This window comes from Gadus chalcogrammus, chromosome 11, assembly GCF_026213295.1.
Source record: "Gadus chalcogrammus isolate NIFS_2021 chromosome 11, NIFS_Gcha_1.0, whole genome shotgun sequence".
Taxonomy (NCBI): Eukaryota; Metazoa; Chordata; class Actinopteri; order Gadiformes; family Gadidae; genus Gadus; species Gadus chalcogrammus.
Genome location: NC_079422.1, coordinates 1,541,988 through 1,562,114, shown reverse-complemented (window position 1 = coordinate 1,562,114; position 20,127 = coordinate 1,541,988). Strand labels below are relative to the sequence as shown.

The 20,127-nt window shown below is 46.7% G+C and overlaps 1 protein-coding gene across 1 annotated transcript in view; it reads right to left on the bottom strand.

The window, feature by feature from the left end:
- Nucleotides 1-20,127, bottom strand: part of zgc:158766 (uncharacterized protein LOC100009641 homolog) — a 37,082-nt gene that overhangs the window by 9,194 nt on the left and 7,761 nt on the right. The window contains exons 3-20 of the mRNA XM_056601626.1: nt 17,184-18,438; nt 14,945-15,136; nt 14,465-14,588; nt 13,320-13,413; nt 12,962-13,048; nt 11,793-11,909; nt 11,292-11,390; nt 10,645-10,787; nt 10,292-10,430; nt 10,019-10,141; nt 8,894-9,058; nt 7,601-8,619; nt 5,941-6,190; nt 1,747-1,836; nt 1,295-1,519; nt 805-975; nt 504-681; nt 216-332 (exon numbers count right to left, since the gene is read on the bottom strand). Of these exons, the coding sequence (XP_056457601.1) occupies nt 216-332; nt 504-681; nt 805-975; nt 1,295-1,519; nt 1,747-1,836; nt 5,941-6,190; nt 7,601-8,619; nt 8,894-9,058; nt 10,019-10,141; nt 10,292-10,430; nt 10,645-10,787; nt 11,292-11,390; nt 11,793-11,909; nt 12,962-13,048; nt 13,320-13,413; nt 14,465-14,588; nt 14,945-15,136; nt 17,184-18,438 (4,588 nt within the window). The remainder of the gene's footprint in view (nt 1-215; nt 333-503; nt 682-804; nt 976-1,294; nt 1,520-1,746; nt 1,837-5,940; nt 6,191-7,600; nt 8,620-8,893; nt 9,059-10,018; nt 10,142-10,291; nt 10,431-10,644; nt 10,788-11,291; nt 11,391-11,792; nt 11,910-12,961; nt 13,049-13,319; nt 13,414-14,464; nt 14,589-14,944; nt 15,137-17,183; nt 18,439-20,127) is intronic.

Genomic DNA, 20,127 nt, shown 5'->3' with positions numbered 1-20,127 from the left:
AGAGAGAGAGAGAGAGAGAGAGAGAGAGAGAGAGAGAGAGAGAGAGAGAGAGAGAGAGGGAGAGAGAGTAGTTGTTTTCTTTTGTATTTTCTATTTATTCACTACTATATTAATAATGTACTAGTTTCATAGAACACATAATACAAAGAAATGTGAGTGAGAGAGTGAAACAGAGGAAAAAAGTAGATTAATATACAATACAAAACCAAGTGTACCTGATCCCTTCATGATATAGTCAATCGCTCTGTCGCTGATGGCCGCATCGCTGGGCTTGATGTCCATGAAAGGCTTGCTGCCAATGCCCATAGACACCATCTCCTTCATGCGTAGCTCTGCAATTTGAATCAATCCTTCTTTAGATGCACATGGCTCGACAAAGGATGTCATATTAGTCATTACACCGATTTATATTACTATGATAGCTGGCGATACATTGTTAATCATCTGCGTTATGGAGTTAGAACAGCAGTGGTGAAGGACATTGATTGGACTTTAGTTCTAACCCCGGTTTCTGAGCGCCTGCCTCCATAGGATCTTGCCGATGATGGCGGTCCACACGGCCTTGACCTCCATCGAGCTGGCCTGGAGGACGTACGTGTCCTGGGACTTCCTCCTGCGGAACCAGATCTCGAAGCGCAGGCCGCGGTCGCCCACGCTCTCCGTCAGGCCGATCTCCGCTGTCTGAGCACCACCAAACAAACATCAAACGGACCTTAACACACTTGAACAGGTCGGAGGTAGATCCAGAAAAACATAGAACCTTTGTTCCTGTTTAATACGCTTTGAAAACAGGCAGAATGTGACCTTGAAGGACTGTTTGTAGATGTAGAGGTCGTATCCGCCCTCGATCTTCCTGGTCTTGCTGAAAAGGATAAGGTCCTCAAACAAGAAGACGTGGCGGAGGTATTTCCTGCGTCCGCACCAGACAATGAACTCATCCTGGCACCGGAGCTGGCCCTGCTCCTTCAGGTTCACCTGCACAGGAAGCCGGGTCACCCACATGCGTCATACTAAACAATGGCTGTATGCTGCTGGGATCCTGACCTGTACTGAAGGGTTTGATTGACAGGAGAAAAGTCTACAACTCTGCATTATTAAGTACCCAACCGAAAACACGTTTACAGGCATGAACGCCAAACAAATGTAAATGTTCAACATAATGTTACATTAAATAAGATCATATCAGATAAGCTTGATTTATGTTCATTTATCATATTAGAATCTGTATTTTTTGTGTAAATTATCTTTTGCTTCTTTTGATATATTAATAAAAAGGAAATGCATTGAGGCCTACGTCGCAGCCCTGGATGGCGTCCATAGCCAAGAGATCGTTGCCATGGCGGAGCTGGAACTTGACCATCTCCTCGGCGGTGCGCAGATCGCTGAGCTCCTGCTCCTCAGACGGGCTGCACTCCTTGATCAGGTCCTTGAGCAGCAGGGCGTACTTGCTCATCCTCTGGATGGGCTTCAGCAGGTAGGAGGCCAGGTCCATCTTGTCCCCAAGTTCCAGCTGCTTGTTCTGGGAGAGGTCAGTAGGATGTTATCGTTGAAGGAGGGGATCAGGATATTGACAGGTTTACCAACTTTACCATACAATCAAAGGAGGCCATTGTAATTGGAAATGAATTGCAAAAATGTTATGATGAGCACAAGATATTAAATGCAAAATGTATGACATTATTGTGATGAAAGAGGTCTCAGAGGTCCAACATTGACTTTTGGATATTCCCCTGGTCCAGTACTCACTTTAAAGAAGTAGTTTCCATGGCTGAACAGTAGGGTGTCCGACTGGGGCTTATTCTTGCTGTATAGGGCATACATTCCAAACTGATCCTCCTGCACAGAAGAAGTAAGAGTGGGGTCAGAAATAGGTACACATAAACACACAAACACACACACATTTGAGAATGCTGTACCATTTACACTGAGATAAATGCGTTAAAGTCACCTGTTCTATGCTGGTGACAAGCTGTCATCAATTTGAGACATTTGGACAATTTACAATGTGGCATGGCATGTAAGTTCAGTGGTAATTAACACGGCTGGATCTGGAGCGAGGGCTAGTGAAGCCATGCTTTACACTGAAATGATCTGGAGCAGGACTAGTGAAGCGATGAAGATCTTAGAACTTGTGAAGCCATGCTTGAGATGAGAAGCCAAGCATTACACTGAGATGATCTGAGGACTAGTGAAGCCATGCTTTACACTGAGATGATCTGAGGACTAGTGAAGCCATGCTTTACACTGAGATGGTCTGGATGGAGCAGGACTAGTGAAGCTATGAGGATCTGAGGACTAGTGAAGCCATGCTTTACACTGAGATTATATGGGCCCGGTTTCCCGAAACCTTCTAAAAGCCTTCTTAACGCTACGTCATTCGTAACCTCTACTTTAAGTTCAACCTTAACATCTTGCGTGTTTCCCGAAACGTTCTTTGCTACGAATCTCTTACGTACGTCGTTCGTTGGTAAGATTGGTCTGAAGCGCTCGTAGAACCTTCTTAGCTCTACCATAGTGATGGTTCAGCTTCTGACGCTAGTCGCCGCCACTGTACCTTAAGAAATCCCCGTTGCGCATCGAACTGCCACATTGGCAGTGTTGCGTTTCAACAATGGTTTTAAGTCATTCATGAAGAAAATAATTGCTGGAAACACACAAGCAAAAAATAAAAACATAGACATGCAGGATAGCAGTGTTACAAGAGTAGCGTATGTGTGTGTGCGAGAATGGTAGTGCGTGTGTGAGTGACGTCAGCAGCAAGAAAGGTGTAACAGCAGGATAGACCCGCCCGGTTTCCCGATAACGTCCAACCTGGTCTAGGAATCTGTGAATAATATAGGCTATACACACAATATGGGAATGGGAGCGTTTCTCAAACTTTTTTCTGCTCTACAGAACGAAACGAGAGAGTGAGAGAGAGAGCGAGAGAGCGAGAGAGCGAGAGAGCGAGAGAGAGAGAGAGAGAGAGAGAGAGAGAGAACTTCAGCAGGGGTGTGTGCAGATAGTACGCTACAGTGCACCCTATTTATGTATATGTCAAAACCACAAATGCAAAAAAGGGTCAATGCTTTGTATTATGGATACTCCAAGTTTTGCAGCAGATCATATTTATATATGTATATTTATTTATTTATTTCGTATCTTCGAGGAGGTCTGGTGGTCTCCGTATATAATAAATAAATAAATAAATATATATTCACGGATCAGCAGTGTCATTAACTTGCATTGGCGCAAAATCCGTGGCCACATCATGGAAATTCCTGTTTCCTGTGAGATCAGGTTGCCTACGTTTAGACTTATCAGTTATTTACCTCTATAGGCGTGGTTCTAGAACGGTCTCTTAGGAGTCTTCTTAGGAAACACTCCTTACGTCGTTCGTAAATGGCGCTGTCCAGAAAGAACGTGCTGAAATCGATTGCTCAGAGATCGAGTTTCCATTTCATGCGCATGACATCGTTCTAAAAAGTATTGCAGTCTTTGCGAATTAAACAGTGACCGATTACCTTCTAGTAGGCCTAAACATTTATTTAACCATGGGCGAACATAGCATAGCCTACACTGATTAAAAAAATATATAGAAAATATAGAAAACAGCGGTGGAGATTGAGGCCGTTCAAATTAGGCTATTGATTTTCTGTTTACAAAGGTGTCTGACTTGTTTATTATTTAGGAAAATAGACATTTTGAAATGAAAGCTACATTTTTTTAAGTTTATTTAGCTCATTATATAATACTGTTTATGCTGAGACTGCTTTAATTTTTGTTACCTGTAGGGGTCTGTGTGCGGGCTTTGCACACCACCCGGCCACTGTGTGTTTGTCAGGTGAAAACTAAATGTCAATAAGAAGGAAAGGGAGGTGGTTGAAAAAAGTCTTTCGATCACTAATTACATTCACTTGTTTTTTGGTTATGGTTGATTAGTTTCCCAGTATAATTTCCAGTATATATAAAGTTTTGTTCTTTTTTGATTTGCATAATAAATACAATATTTTTTTTAAGAGACCGGCTTCGAAACTAATTGTAAAAAGACACACCGTGTGAAGATATTGCTTCGTTTTAATGTAATAAGTAATAAGCGGGATAATGTATAGAACGTTGCCGGTCATTAGCGCAAATAATACCCTTCAGCGCGAAGCAAGACACCTCTGCTTCGCATCCGGGTCCGGTTCGCCCTTATTTTCCCGATAATGACCGGCGTCCTACAACATTATCCCTTAAATATATCATATAAGTCCATACCAACACAACGGTTGTGCGTGAGAGACATAGAGACGTACGCTTACCACTTTTGTAAATGCCATATATACAGCACATTCGGATTGCACGATAGGAATAGATCTATTGCGAAATCTAATCAGATCAGAAGTGCTCATGTAAACGCAGCTACTGTCAATGTGGCAGTTCCATGCGCAACAGGGATTTCTAAAAGGTACAGTGGCGTCGACTAGCGTCAGGAGCTGAACCATCACTATGGTAGAGCTAAGAAGGTTCTACGAGCGCTTCAGACCAACCTTACCAACGAACGACGTACGAAAGAGATTCGTAGCAAAGAACGTTTTGGGAAACACGCAAAGAACTTAAAGAAGAGGTTACGAATGACGTAGTTAAGAAGGCTTTAAGAAGGTTTCGGGAAACAGTTCACATCCATAGCCAATTGAGGCCAAATGAAAAGGCATGTTTGAATTAAGGATGTTCTTTGTTTGGACCGTGGGTTCAGCAAGGCGAGATCAGCTCGACTCGTTTCCAATCATTTTAAAAACTTGCAACTTCAAGAGAAAATATTGTATTTATTTTACAAATCAAAAATGAACAATACTGTGTTCTAAATTAAGGAAATTATTCTAGGAAACAAATAAACAATTATAAGAAACGAGTGAACGTAATAAGTGGTCGAAAGACTTTTTTCAACCACCACCTATTTCCCTTGACATTTAGTTTTCACCTGACAAACACACGCTGGCCGGGCGGTGCGCAAAGCCTGCACACAGACCCCTACAGGTAACAAAAAGCAAAGCAGTCTCAGCATAAACAGTATTATATAATAAGCTAAATAAGCTATAAAATTTTTTGTTTTCATTTCAAAATGTCAATTTTTCTATCTATTCTTTTAATCAGTGTAGGCTATGCTATGTTCGCCCATGGTAAAATATATTTTGAGGCCTATTAGAAGGATTTCGAGCAATGTTTTATTCGCAAAGACTGCAATATTTTGCGCATAAAATGGAAACTCGATCTCTGAGCAATCGATTTCAGCATGTTCTTTCTGGACAGCGCCGTTTACGAACAATGTAAGGAGTGTTCCCTAAGAAGACTCCTAAGAGACCATTCGGGAACCACGCCTGTAGAGGTAAACAACTTTGATAAGTCTAGACGTAGGATTCTTCGTAGCGCGCTAAGAGAGAACGTTATCGGGAAACCGGGCCCTGAGGACTATTGATGCCACGATGATCTTAGGACTAGTGAAGCCATGCTTTACACTGAGATGATCTGAGGACTATTGAGGCCATGCTTTACACTGAGATGATCTGGGGACTAGTGAAGCCATTATGATCTGAGAACTAGTGAAGCCATGCTTTACACTGAGATGATCTGGAGGACTGGTGAAGTCATGCTTTAAACTGAGATGATCTAAGGACTAGTGAAGCCATGTTTAAAACTGAGATGATCTGAGGAATAGTGAGGCAATGCCTTACACTGAGATGATCTGAGGACTAGTGAAGCCATGCTCAGAGATCACAACTTTCGTTTGGCATTTTCGGAGAGAAAGTAAACGGCCGTAGATTCACCCCTTGTGAATCACTCAGGCGTCTGTAGAGCAGTATGTCATTCCTCTGGCTTTAGAAGAGGAGGGGGTCGATGTTTAGGCTGTCAGCGTGTTGCCCATGGATGCAGACTGCTCCGGCTACAAGTGTGTGCCTGCAGGAGGTCAGGAGGACTCACGTGTCGGAGGAAGCAGCTGCTGACAGAAAGGGGCGCATGGCTGCAGGACTCCAGCTCCTTCAGGAAGTACCGGCTGTGGAAGTCGCTCAGCTTCTCCACGTTGCCGAACACCGTGCCGCGCTTTCCCCGCAGGTCCTGGGGCAGGTCGGGCCGCTCCATCTCCGGGAAGTAGTGCTCGATTACGTAGTGGAGCGAGCGCACGTAGTCCTGCTCGGTGGCCATCATCTCGTCCATGATGTGCTGGGCCTTGCTGCAGAGGCCATGTGGAGGGAGGGTGGAGAAGATCAGATGCTTTAATGACCGTTAAGGGATGCTTTGTTACTCATGACTATACTTTTTATCCCAAGGATAACAAGGCTGGGCAGGGATACAGTCTTATTCCTTCTGGTCACTTATCGTCATCATCCTGAAATGTAGATAGTAACAACCAGTTAAGTCGTATAAAGCTATGCCGTGACGGGATCTTTATTGAGGGGGGTATTGAAGGAATCGGGATAGAGTTTATTTTTGAAAACGTGTCTAATACGACCATACCATTATAGTTACTACATAATAAACATTAATTTGTTTCGAATATTATTTTGAATAAAAATATTAAAGGTGACATATTATGAAAACAACACTTTTCCTGGAATTTGGGGTGTTGTTTTGAGTCTCTGGTGCCACACGCATACAAACTTTGAAATAAGTCTGTACATGCTTTTTTGAATGAGATATGGATTGCTGAAAGTACCCCGCCTACAGTTTCCAGATGCGCGAGTCAGTTTCGGCGCGGACTCTAAAGTAGGGAGAAGGCACATTTGAATATTACCACCCACTTCCCCATCCCCCTCCAATCAGAGCATATTTACGATATTGTGGACCAGCAGACGAGCGCTGGATGGAGATTTTTCGCGCATTTCAGAAGCAGCGAGATTCCGTATTTGTCCGTTTGCCATGTGTCTGTCTGGCGGACTCCCTGCTCCCTGCTACGGGAGCAGAGCAGGGAGTCCCCCGCCGGAGCTCCGGGAGTACAATCCCTTTCTCCTCCATGTTGCGGTTCAATCTGGACTTCAGAGAGTAAAAGTCTAAGTTCCTTTCCTCCAATTCTTCTCAACCATGGCCGATCTAACCCCAACTACGACTCTTTACTAGTTGTGGAAGTACCAGAGACGCCTATGATTCAGAGTATCATCCGGAGGCGCACATAGCTTTTGGCCGTGAAATTAGATATTATATTATATCAATACCTATATAATATATTATATAATATTATATATAATATTATTATTATTAGATATTATATTATATTAGATTAGATAATATAATATCTATGCTGCGGTTCACTCTGACAGCTCATTTGTATGCAATGGGTGGCAGCTCATTTGCATTTAAAGCTACAGACACCAGAAACAGCGCATTCTGAAGGGACTGAAACAGAGGGGAATAGCGGTAGGCGAGATTTTTTTTCCTAAAAGCTATCAACAGCTTCAAAATCATGTTTTCTGGAACTCATATACTATGTTTACTTGTTGGGAAAACATAATAATACATCAGCTTTAATAAAAAACAGATGGATAGTATATCAATACTGTGTGTAGAATAGATAGAATGATGATCACACACAGAGAAACATTGAATGTCAATGCTCTTATGAAGAGCGGAGGGGATTTTTCCTCACCTGCTCTGCTTCTTCCCGTCCCCTAGTGTCTCGTGTCTGCTGTTTGGCCTTGAGGCCGACGAGGCGGATGAGAGGCCTCGGCCCGGCACCGGGCTGGTCAAGTCCGGCCGCTGCAGCTCCTTCTCGGCAGACACGCTGTTGGTGACCTCCAGGCCGCGGATGTACACGCCTGTGTAGCCGTGCAGGTGGCTGGTGTCGCCGTGGCAGTGGCCGCCCTCCCTGGAGGGGGTCAGCTCATAGCTCAGGGTCTTCTTCATGATCTTCTTCAGCGGCTGCTGCTTGCGGTGTTTGGCCGCCGCTGCCGCCGCCGGGTAAGCCGGCTCCGAGCAGCAGGAGACGGACGAGGAGTCCATGGTGCAGTCACTGTCCGTGTCGTCGAACGGCGACGGGCTGTGGCGCAGCGGGCCCTCCCCCTCGCCGGGGAAGAAGGGGAAGTGGGAGGAGGAGGACAGAGAGCTGCTTGGGCTCTTGGGGAGGGGCCCCGCCGATTGGGGTTCCGGCGAATGGGGCTGCTTGGCGTCCCGGTCGCCCCCCAGAGCCGGCCTGGCCCCGGGGTCAGAGCTAGAGTTGGAGAAGGGGGGTCCTTTGGGGAGAGGCAGGCTTCCCTTCCGCCCGTGCAGACCTGCGGTAGGTTCCTGCTGTGTGTTTCCTGTGGCTTCCAAACCCGAGACATGGACGGCTGCCGGGGGGGACTGGAGAGGTGGAGAGGGGGTGGAGGTCGTGGTGGAGGGCGTGGCGGCGGCGTCGGCGCTCACGTTGGCGTTGGCCAGCGTCTCCTCCAGCTGCTGCTTGGTCTGCTGGCACTGGTGCCACAATGCGTTCCAGCGCTGCAGCTGCCCCGGGCTGTCCAGGGAGAGCACCATCTGGTTGAGGGGGCCAAAGTTTTGTGGAGAGAACTTGCTGGCCTCTGCGTGGTAGTCGCGGAGGATCTGGAGCACGGCGGGCGGCAGGCTCACCCCATGGCTCTCCATGCTGAGCTGGTGTGAGTAATCCTGGCAGTGCTCCATCCACCTGTTAGCCTGTAGGGAGAGGCAGACAGAGAGTTGAACTGTGCTGCTCTACTGGACAGCATTGGAACTGCGTGTTGAATAAAGATAGCTGTCAGAGCGTTCTGTATTGTATCCTGCCGTTTGTTGGACTTCTACTGGTCCTTATGGTCAAAAGATGTCTGTATTTTCATTTAGCATTTTGTGCAAACGATTTACACTGGACTGGGGACATTCAGATCCGCTCGACTGGGAACACCCCTGACCACGGGGATATGTCTCCTGCGTGCTGGTATGGTAGGCTTACCGAGTCGTAGAACTCGTACAGGGTGGTGAGCGTGTCCAGCTGGGTCTTCCTCCCCTCCACCCGGGTCAGGACCGAGCCCAGGTGCTCCTTAAAGAGGAGGAGAGCCGCCCCGGGGAGACGCCCGGGAGACGCCCTCACCACCGCCAGCCCCAGCCTCTGCTGGTGCTGAGCAACACAGGAGACACAGAGCACCACAGGGACATGAGGACCCACTGGTGTCAGAGCCACACAGGAGACACAGAGACATGAGGACAGACTGGTGTCAGAGCCACACAGGAGACACAGAGCAACACAGGAGACACAGAGACATGAGACAGACTGGGGACATGAGCCCAGCCTAGCTTTATAAACCAAGGCTGGGCTCAACAAGGCCACACATGTGCCTTGTCCGTACTCCAACATGAATGTCTGCCCTAACATATGTGTGAGTTGTCCCATTCAGACGCTACAGCTTCAATTTGGAGAAAACGATAAATCGGTTTTGTTTTACCTTCAATCTGTGTGTCCAGCTCATACTAGTTTATAACAGTGTCCTTGGTACTATATTCATAGGCTACATTTGTATCTCTTTACTTTGAAACTTTATTCCTGTGAAACTTTATTCCTATTCCTTTACTTTAGTTGAACTATGGATTGTAATCCTGAATCTTCAACTGCAGGGTCTGGCTGTGACCTCTAAAAACACGCGAAGCCTTTAGTCATCACCTGTATTGGGCGCCTTTGGTTGAAAGGTTTTGGCTGAAGGCTGTAAGGAGAGTAGGTTGTTAATTGGTGCTTAGTTTGAGCTAAAGAGTGAGAGATGCTACATCTGGGTGTCGTCGCCTTAAACGTCGTGACATGACGATCTCCCGCTGGCATAATGAATACGTTGAAGCAGCTTTATTGGCTTTGCATTCGTCCACAAGGAATCCTATTGTTCCCAGACTTGAGTTACGCTTTGGAACTGATCACTCTCCCCCCAATTCTCTCCTCCATTGTCTTCCTTATTCACTGTGGCTGGCTGGCTGTGTGTAGTAGTATAATACAGTCTCGCTACTATAAAGTATCACTGCTTATAATATATATGTATATATATAAATATTTATATATAAATATATATAACCCTAGCATATAATCCACTTTTACCAGAGACTCTGCGAGAAAGTTGTCCAAACTCTGCCTCATCTCCTTGACGGAGGTGAGAGAGAGCGTCTGTGAGTCCAGCGGTGCGAGCTGCTTCTCTCCTTCCACGCTGAACCACAGTTTGACCTGCCGAGCAGAAAGGGGAGAATGGCATTCTAGTTCCAATATGGGAATCAATTTGAATCATGTACAACTCATGTGGAAGGCCCGAGTGATGGGAGCTATCTAACACTACAGCTATGTGTCACACTGGTATTCTAAACATGTGAAGCCCACCTGTTGTGTCTGCTCCTCAAACTTGCAGACCTCCAGAAGGTTTTCCAAATGTTTCTGGGAGTCGTTGGAGAGGATCACCAGCTCATGCACCTCCTCGTCTACCTGGTTGTACAGCGCATTCACCATGTCTATAGCGTCCCTGGAAACACAGAGGAAGGAAGATTGGAAAAAAGAAACCGATGGAAGAAGATGCAGAAAATATGAGCAAAAATCTGGAGCCAGCATTAAGATAAAATAAATCCATATTTTTAGTCATTGTTTTGTCCTTTGGAATCTGAACCTGGTTTACCACCATCACGTTGGTTCTGTTCATCATTATTGGTATCAATTGGAACTCATAATAGTGACAGAACCTGTAGTTGTTGTTCTGGCAGGCCTCCTCCTTCCTGATGCGGGCCAGGACCGTACCCCCTTCAAGGCGCAGGCTGTTGAGCCGCGCGTCGGCCAGGACGCTCTTCATCAGGTGTCTCTGCTGCTCCATCCGTTCAGACACACCCTGGGGCAGCACACACACATTAACACGTATTCCTTCATCTAATGTAACAGTTCATTTAGGAACTAGTCATCAGTAGGAGTTGGTGTCCACAGATAAGAGTGCACACAGTGGGGTTTGAACCGTTTGGCTTGGAGTCATAAACTCTAACCACTAGACTATTGTGCCTCTTCAAAGTAAACAGAGAGAAAGAGAAATCAATAAAACTACGCATCACTCATATCAGCTATTTTGTAAGTTGTAAGTGTGTGTTTAGGAAGTTTAGGAACACATCTCCGCCAGACCCCTGGTCCCTGCAGCCAGAGGACCCAGTCTTGGCCCTTGCACTGACCAGCCAGGGAGCATGCACCGATCAGAGGGTCAGGCGGAGGAACCAGCCAGGGAGCATGCACCGATTGGAGGGTCAGGCGGGGAAACCAGCCAGGGAGCATGCACCGACAAGAGGGTCAGGCGGAGGAACCAGCCAGGGAGCATGCACCGATCAGGGGGTCAGGCGGGGGGGCTGACCTGGGAGGTCTCGGGGCTGATCCAGGTCTTCAGCCTGTCGATGGACTCCTGCAGAGACCGGATGGCCGCACTGCAGCTCCGGGCGAAGGGCTCGATTTTCTGAGAGAATTCATATTTTGAATATTGATCAATCATTAATGTACCGTAATGTTCAACATTTGTTTTCCCAGCATGAAGTGTTTATGTTCCATATACAGTGCATGGTGTCTAGACGCCCACTGAATTGATATTATGAGATAAAAAGGGAGAGAGGAAATAAAGAGAGTGTGACAGGAAGAGAGAGAGTAAAGAGAGAGAGAGAAAGAGAGAGAGGGGGAATAAGGAGTGAGACAGGAAAAGAGAGAGTGAGACAGAATAAAGACAAAGTTAGATAGAGAGAAGAGACACTTAAGGTAGACCAAGATGCCTGACTGTAACCTCTACATGTATATGATGTAAAAGTATCTATCACGTTCTTTACTGATGTTCTTTCATCAGCACTCAGACCCTGAGGTCGCCCACCTGTCTGAAGGTGAGCCAGTGCTTGTGGTCGTAGTGGAAGCTGCCTTCCAGGTCTGCTGTGAGCTGGGTGTTGTCTATGTGCTTCAGCAGGGACTTGAGAGACGTCACCAGCTCGTTCTGTGGCCAAACAAACACAAGCACACCTTAAAACCATACAATGACATGATGTACGGGTCACTTCCTGCTAAGGTGTGTGGTGTGAAGTCACAATGTTTTTGTCACGCAGATACGAGCACACAAGCTGTCTCTTGAGAGCTTGGCGCCTCTTAACATCAAATTTGACAGTACGGGAGCGTATTCAAATATTGGCTTGTACAAGGTGAAAATAAATCAGATTACTTTTGTCTTATTAAGAGTTGAAAGTAATTATTCTCTTACAACAAGTAGGATATATCAATGGTTTGTTAAAATATTCTGCCTTACATTTTCATCATTTCATTTACTCAGATTGTACCTGGCCTGAAAAACAGATGTTCTGAAAGCAGATGATTGAATGCAAGGTTCTACCACAGCACGCTGGCTATAAAAGCATTGGCAGATTTATGGCATGTTGGATACCTGAGCCCTCAAAAGAAAGCATTTAAAGTTTTTCAAATAGTAAAGGTAGCAGATGCTTTTTAAGGATTTGTCAAGTTTCCGTTTTATGCAATGTTATAATTCAGAATGTGCAGAGCAACATTTCAACATGACATATATCCATTGAATTTCTTGGCTGACTCTTTGAAGAAATGTTGGTTGCTTCTCTCACGTTGCATTCTCAATCCTTCCCTCTCTAATCGTCTGATTTCAATTTCCTCTGCAGAGTACTGAGGTTCATAATTTGTACAAGTCTGATGGAATGGGTCCACCAAAACTGGTCAGTGTTGGGACCGGGTCAGACATTCAGAACTGAGGGAGTTGCTGAATTCCTAATACGGCGATCCGTCGGCAGCCTACAGCCCCTTTCTTTGCTCAGAATTCTAACTGACAGTCTCTAAGTCCGGGAGCATGCAGTGGCGTGTACACCGAATTGAGACCTTTTTGTTAGTTTGTGAGCACTGTTGGAGAAAAAACTGTTGGCAATCCTTAGGCGCTAAGTTACGTTGAAGAAAACAAAGACACAGCTATGGATACACACTCGCTCAAGGATGTCTAAAGGCAGGCTGCAGACATTGGGCTGGGATCGTTACCTGTATGTGAAGGTCCCTCTCAGACCGAGCCACTGCCTCCTTGTCCACCAGGAACAGAACAGAGTCAAGTGCATTTGGTAACAACGCCTGTCAAAGAGAAAACCAAAGGGACTGCAAGCATGAACAAGGTCAACTGTTTATAATGTGGGATTTCAGTTGGGTAAAATGTGGTTGTGCTTCACACCAGTCTAATTCTTAGATCACTCGTATCTAGTATCTCATCATCCTAGCATGATGACACTCGTCTCTCGTAAGATAGCTGCAGCCAATCAGATGGTGTGGTTACAGACCCGTGAGCAATGGTCCCTCATACCGGTCCCTGAGGCCGGTATTCTGTCCCCAGCCCCTGGGTCCTTACCTGGAGCTCAGACAGCGAGAACAGCAGAGCAGGGGAGGGCGGCTGCCTCCTGCTGTCTACCAGCACCGTCAGGCCCTGCTCACGTCGCTCCCTCCTAAAACCAGAAAGGCTCACAGTTAACCATGTGTGACCATGACAGACAGCGCTCTAGCAGAACAATAACAAGAGATTTTAAATATACCAACCACCACATAGCCACCACAACATAGGGAATGGACAAAGACTTAAACTGATGTAAGAACATTTTAATAGCAATAGGTGGATAGTAGGTTATGTCTTTAAAGGGAAACTTCACCATTTCCATTAAGCTTTGTATCGTTAGAAACCCACTCATATTTTTGAATGGTCGTGCATCATTCCCTTATTTTCTGGAGAGACTGGAGAGATCCGCATCGATCTCCAACGCTTCCTGTTTAAGATGACGCAATATGACGATTTTTGCGTAGAAGTAAATAGGAAGTGTAAGAGGGGAGGATTCTCGTAAGACTACAAGCACTAGTCCCACCCCTCTATAGGGGGTGGGACCCACTGACGCTACAGACCTATTAGAGCAGTGCCAGTGGGTGGGACTTCACCAGCAGAAACTAACATCCACAGCGTCTGAAGCTAAGCTAAAAGAGGCTGATGATAAAACTGAAGTACAATGGCGGAAGGTACTGGATCTGACATAGAAGATGGCACCATGCAAAAGTTCACCATTTCGAAAGAAATACAAACAAGGCCTAATTCACTGAGTTCACCAACTAATACTTTTCACTAGAAATGTTGTGTGAAATGATTTTCAAGTCAAGTCTTGCGGTATCAGCTTGGTAGATTGAACAGCGAGGTGTCCGATAGGCGGAGATCTAGATCAGCGGGAGTGGCCAGCGAAGCTGTGCATCGTGGTGCATGGTGAGAGTTGTTGTCTTCAATCCACAAGCGCCAAAAAGTCACTTTCTGCCTTTTCTCGGTCAAGACGGCACCAAATTAGAATTTTATTTTATTATTCGACTACATATAGGACCCAATTTCAATACATGTTCATGCCTCCACCGGTGAAATGCTCCTTTAAAAGTATAAAGTATAGTTCAACAGGTCTCCCCTATTTACCTAGATGACATACTCTAAGTTTCCACTAGTTTGAGTGCTGACAAGGTGTTACTCACCGCAGTGTGGAATAGTAGTAGCATAGCAGACAGGTGAGGTCTTTAGCCGTGACGCTGTCACCTGCCCACACACGGCCTCTGGTGCACACCTGCAACACCATCCGCCCACTGCGGTCTCTACTTCCTGTTCGTTCGAGAGATGAACAAGAGAGGGAGGTCAACACACTTCTGGTGACTCAGAACTACCTTCAACCACAAACGTATACAGCAATAAAGCAATACAACTAAATGACGTGTTTCATAGGAATTGTTTCTAAATGTGTTTTGATTTGGTTGGTCAGCCATGTTCATTTAGAATTGAAATTACAAATAGAAAATATTTGAAAAGTTTCAAATTAAAACAAAGGGTTGTCTATCAAGTGGAATACGGCCGATCAAAGGGTACATAACCATCAGGCCAGGGTGTTCAAACCTGCCCGTACAGGACAACAGCTAATGACAGGTATGTTAGGGTGTGTGTGTGAAGCACCCTACACTTACCAGGTAAAATGAGGGCCCCAGACTCCAGGAGCTCCTGGTTGACCTCTGACAGGAGGCTTGGTAGGGGGGTGGAGCCGTCTGACAGGGTGCCCCCCGGGCCCCGCCCCGCAGACGACCTGGGACTCGCAGCTCTGTCTTCCACTTGGCTGTGCAGCGCAATGCAGTCACTGCCGGCCCCATCATCACGCGTTCCTATGGAAGTAGCAATTACAGAGAGTGAAGTTGTCTCAAACCCACCGGGGCAGGTGTCTGTCGAGCCCCGCACGGCAGCAGGCTTTAAATACATTACGCCCGGCAGACCGTGGACATTAGCATTCACCTTAGTGTGCCCGTCTCTTACCTCATAGAAACACGCCTGGCCCAACCAGCGCTCATTAGCAGTAAGCTAGGCGTGTTACAGCAGTGAGCTGCTGTGAGTCACCACAGAGACCAGGTGTTGTCCGTCTGACACGACTCAAGGAGGTGTCTGCAACCCCACCACTGTCATATCCCTCAGCTCCCCTCTCCTTAAATAACTGCAACCCAAGGCAATTTAAATAAAAGACCCTGATGGTGGCAAATGGGGTTGGTATTACCTCAACAAACTGAAAGAAACCTTCCCACTGTTTGCCGTGATAGGGTGCCATGTACAGCAAACAAAGTAAACAGTGACGTACAGTGAAGGTCTATGGCTGTGTTGAATGCAGAGGCCACATTCATCCATAGATAATATGAGCCCGCCAATAAACAGGCGGATAAAATGTGCTCACCTAAAAAATACAGTTGGTGAGGATTAAACAAGTGTTTGTTGTGTGTGTTATGAGTGTTTAGGTTCATTTAGGACAGACTAAGGCAGGCTTTAGTGAAGTGTTGTTTTGAAGTGCCCCCCTGTAGCTGGCTGTGGACTTTCCTCAGACGATGATATCCCCGCTCAGCCCTTTTGTTTTTCAACAGTCGTTTCCTGTGCGACTGCGTGGTCGTGCTCGCGTTCTCCACATGCTTCTGTATTCTTTGTTTTCAGAGGAAGTGACGAATGGAGAGCAAAGCCTTTTCTGCATCGTGTTTTGAGAAAAAAGCCCTCTTTAGTGTCCCGGGTTTGACACCTTTCTGAATGACAGGCCGCCGGCCCAATAGGTTTGTGATTGATGTGAGCGGAATTTATTGATGAAAAGTGAACAAGGTTATCCTTATTCCCCAGGGGAGGTGTTTTGATAGAAGGCTGTGGATGGGCTTCTATCGTCAGTTATGTAGTCCTTCTTAAAAGCTGACTGCTGTTTTTCCCAGGCTGTATGTCAGTGCAGGTTAGGCCTGTCTCTGAGGTGGACCCTGCATTGAAAGAGATAAAACTCTGTCCCTGACTCCCTAATGGCTGACAAGGCTCACAAAGGAACCTTTTGTAAATGTAGGCTGTCCGTTTGAGACCTGCAGACCCCCCATCACCCCCCGAGCCAATCAGTGAATGGCCATCTCTCCGTGGGACGCTCCCCTCAGTCGGTCACAGGCTCTTTTGGGAACACTCTCTAAATGACTCTCTTTTCAGGGTGGGAATCCTGCCGGGCCACTACTGTAACCCCATCCCTGCTGAGGTAATTGCACAGAGCAAATCAACACGGTGCGACCCAATACTGTACTGCTTTCAACTGGTCGTCTAGAAGCACTCTCTTTATTGTATTCTTAAGGGGAATTCTCATTCTGACATGTTGATAACTGTTTGTAATTGTATGATTAGTATGTTACTCTCTGTATACTGCTGGCTGGCCTAGTCTCTGAGGAAATGTGGGAGGGATGTTAACTCAAGTCTTTTCAACATCACATTTCAATAGCAGGAAAAGGTTGTGCCTCACAAAATTATGATTTCTTGGCTAAGACTTTGCTGCTGCTGCTGCAGAAAAGAAAGCTGTAAAAGCTGGGCAATACCTGTAACCAGAACATGCCAAGAACAAGAACACACTACCTTTCAAAAAGCAATCTGTCAATAGTGACAGATTGGAGTGATCAGTGGTAGAGAATAACTTACATTTTGAGTATACTTCAGTCCATACTTTCCTGGCTGCTGGCTATATCTTACAACTGAAGGATGATACAAATGAAATGTTCAGACAAGACCTGGAGTCTGGGCCCGGAGGTTTAGATTTAGATAAAAAGACTCTGGCTGTTATAAATCAGACATAATTGGAGAATGAAACACTCAGTGACCGTCTGAGTAAGGAAATGAATTCATTCTGTGGCTATATTTCATATTGCAAGCACAAATACATACCAGTCTCGTCTCTGCTGCTCCTCCTCTCGGAGCCAGGGAAAGCCGCCTCCAGGCCCAGCTTCCCAAAGCGCAGGGCGTAACCATTCATCAGCTTTTTGGAGGAAATGCTGGCTGAGCCACCAGAGGAAGAGCGCTCCCGGTGACCTTTAACCTGGGCAGCTTTGTTAGTCCTCTCCAGCGACTTGGACCGCCGGTCGGCGCGTCTCTCTGCACTCCGCAGTCCCCTCTGCAGGTAGAGGAGGGGGGTGCTGGGCCTGGAGTCCTCCCCGCTCAGCCAGCTCCTGGAGCCCAGCCGCCGGGTCAGGTGCTCCCGTAGTGTGGCGCGGGCGTCGGGGCTGCTGCCCGGGGTCCCGGCCCTGCTGCCGGGGCCCACGCCATGCTCCAGGCCCTCCTCGAGGATGGACTCCGAGCTTGAGCCGATACTCATGGGGTTCTGCAGGGCCTCCATGTAAGACTTCCTGAACAGCCGTCGGCTCTCAAACGTGACCGAGTCCCTTGGCAGACGGCTGCGAGGGCCAGGGTTGCTCAGGTCCGTGCTGAAGGAGAGAGTCCTGGACCCGGGTCCTCTCTCTCTGCTGCCCTCCTTGTGGTGTCCCCTGCCGTTCTCCAGAACCAGACCCTCTGTCTCGCTGCTGTGCGTGGAGGTTTGTGCCGCACTGAGGCGAAGGCTCTCCACCTGAGGTGGGTGGTCTCTACCGGGCTCCATACGTGTCCTGTTGGGGGTGGTGGGCTCGGATGTGAAGATGGAGTCGGCTCCCTGAGAGTGCAGGGACTCCCTGGAGCTGCGGTGGCTGTCCAGGGTGCCCGTGGAGCCGCTGGTGCTGCACGTGCTGAGCTGACCCCGGAGGCCCCCTCTGCCGCAGCGGGCCTGTGAGACGGCGTCGGCCGTGCTGCTGACGAACAGAGGGCTGACTACGTTGTTCCAGGCCGTCCGGTAGACGCTGGTGCCGGTGGTGAGCAGACAGTTCTGTAGGGGCTGCAGGCTCCGGCCCTGTGTTACATTCTGCAGGAACTCAGCAGAAAAGACATTGCCATACATGCTCTCTGCGATGGGGATCTCTGCAATGGCCTGTCCGCTGCCAGACAGGCATTTTATCACCAGCTTGGCGGTCTTGCGGCCTAAGGGGACGACCTGTAGGTAGAAGTCTCCTTGCTTTAAGCGCACCTTGTGCAGCGGGGCGAGCTGTAGGACCACCTTCTCATGGATACAAAGTGGCCAGCCCTCGTGGTAGAGCAGCAGGCCTCGAAACCGGAGCTTCAAAGCAAAACACAAACAGAGTCTGCAGTCAGAAAACACAACAACGTCAAGACACTAGCCGGTGTTAGCTTTAAGCTTGTTGAGCGCATTAGGTCATTTCACTACGCGACTACACGTTCAAACACATGTTTAACTTTGAAGAAGAAAAGACACTATTCCACGCAACCCCATCAGGTTAATCACTCACTGCCGTACTTATATAATATAAGTATAATTTTGCAGGAGATCTGTCTGATCTACAGTATATCTAATGAAAGTGAGGCCAGGTCGTTTTTTCCTAGGAGGTGCCTCATAGTTCTGGTGAAACAAAGACTCCAACGGACAGGGGCTTGGCTTAGATGAAACTGCTGCCGTACTACCATCCTCATTGTATAGACAATACAGATGAAAGCAGATTAACTGTTTCCAACAGGGAATCCTTACCTCTATTCTGGAGTTTTTTTGGAGGGAGTACTGGGTTTCAGGTTGGCTGAGCAAGCTAATTTAAACCTCTCTGAGAGGCTATGGGGGCTTTCCAATGAACAGGACAATAGAGAAGTCGTTCTTGTTCCAAAACAGGAAACAATATTAGACCTCATTCTTAAGGTTCTTTGGTAGAGTTTTCTGTATTTATTCACGCAGTCATGAGCTATCATGATGTTATTCCATAAAGGATCTATGTAGGTAAAGATCCAACTTCACCTCTTACTCATTTTATTTCCAATGGCGACCATATTGTCAGCATTTAATAGCATCCAATCCCGTGTGCTCCCATCGGAGCCAGGGCTGAACCCGTGAGGTCATGGCCCCAACAAGCGCTGCCTACTTTTCCGTCGGACCATGAGAGCGTCCATTTGCAAGATAAATACTTTGTTATTTTTTCCTCTTTTATTTGCCTATTTATTTGTATGGCAATTCTTTCCCGTTCTGAGAATTCAAGCAGTCCCCCCTCACCCCACAGTATTCTTGGTAAAGAGATTAACCTGTGCCACATAACCCACTGAGCCAGGCATACCGACGTGCCATTTGGGCCGACAGTCCCGACACTTTTTGCATATATTGGTCTGACCGGCCCATAAAATCAGTTGATCAGCGGCCCGATTGACACTGGGCTGGCCCAATCACAATCAGCGCAAGGGTTTCCTACTCATTGGGCATCGGCCCTGACACACTCTAGTCTAGTCTTTTAGGTATACTATTTGATAATAGTTGGAGTCAAAATTTAGAAAAAGAAAATCTGTGAGATGAAATCCCTAAAAGAATCTTGAAAAGTAATACATTTGTGACATTTTTTGTTAATCTATGTTCTTGCTTTTTGTATTTAATCAAATAAATTAATGATATGGTACCCAAATGCATGATAGGTACCATATCTGCTCCTTGAACGTCATCTGACGTCAATCGTAGCTAACAGACTGCTCGTTCACTCTCAATTGACGATATGGCCAATCGTTGGCCATGTTGTCAATTGAGAGTGACCGAGCACACGCACATTGTCAATGACTCAGCTGAACGCAAGGCGCATCGAATGCCTTTTCAATAAAATCACGATGAATAGTTAATGATAGGCCTGTATACATGTTAGGTTGCAAAATGACATTTTGACTTTTCCTCAAACTCATACTACCAACATTTTGAACACAAAATATATAGGCTAGAGCAGGGATGGGCAACTTTCATGATAAAGAGGGCCACATTTTTCATCAT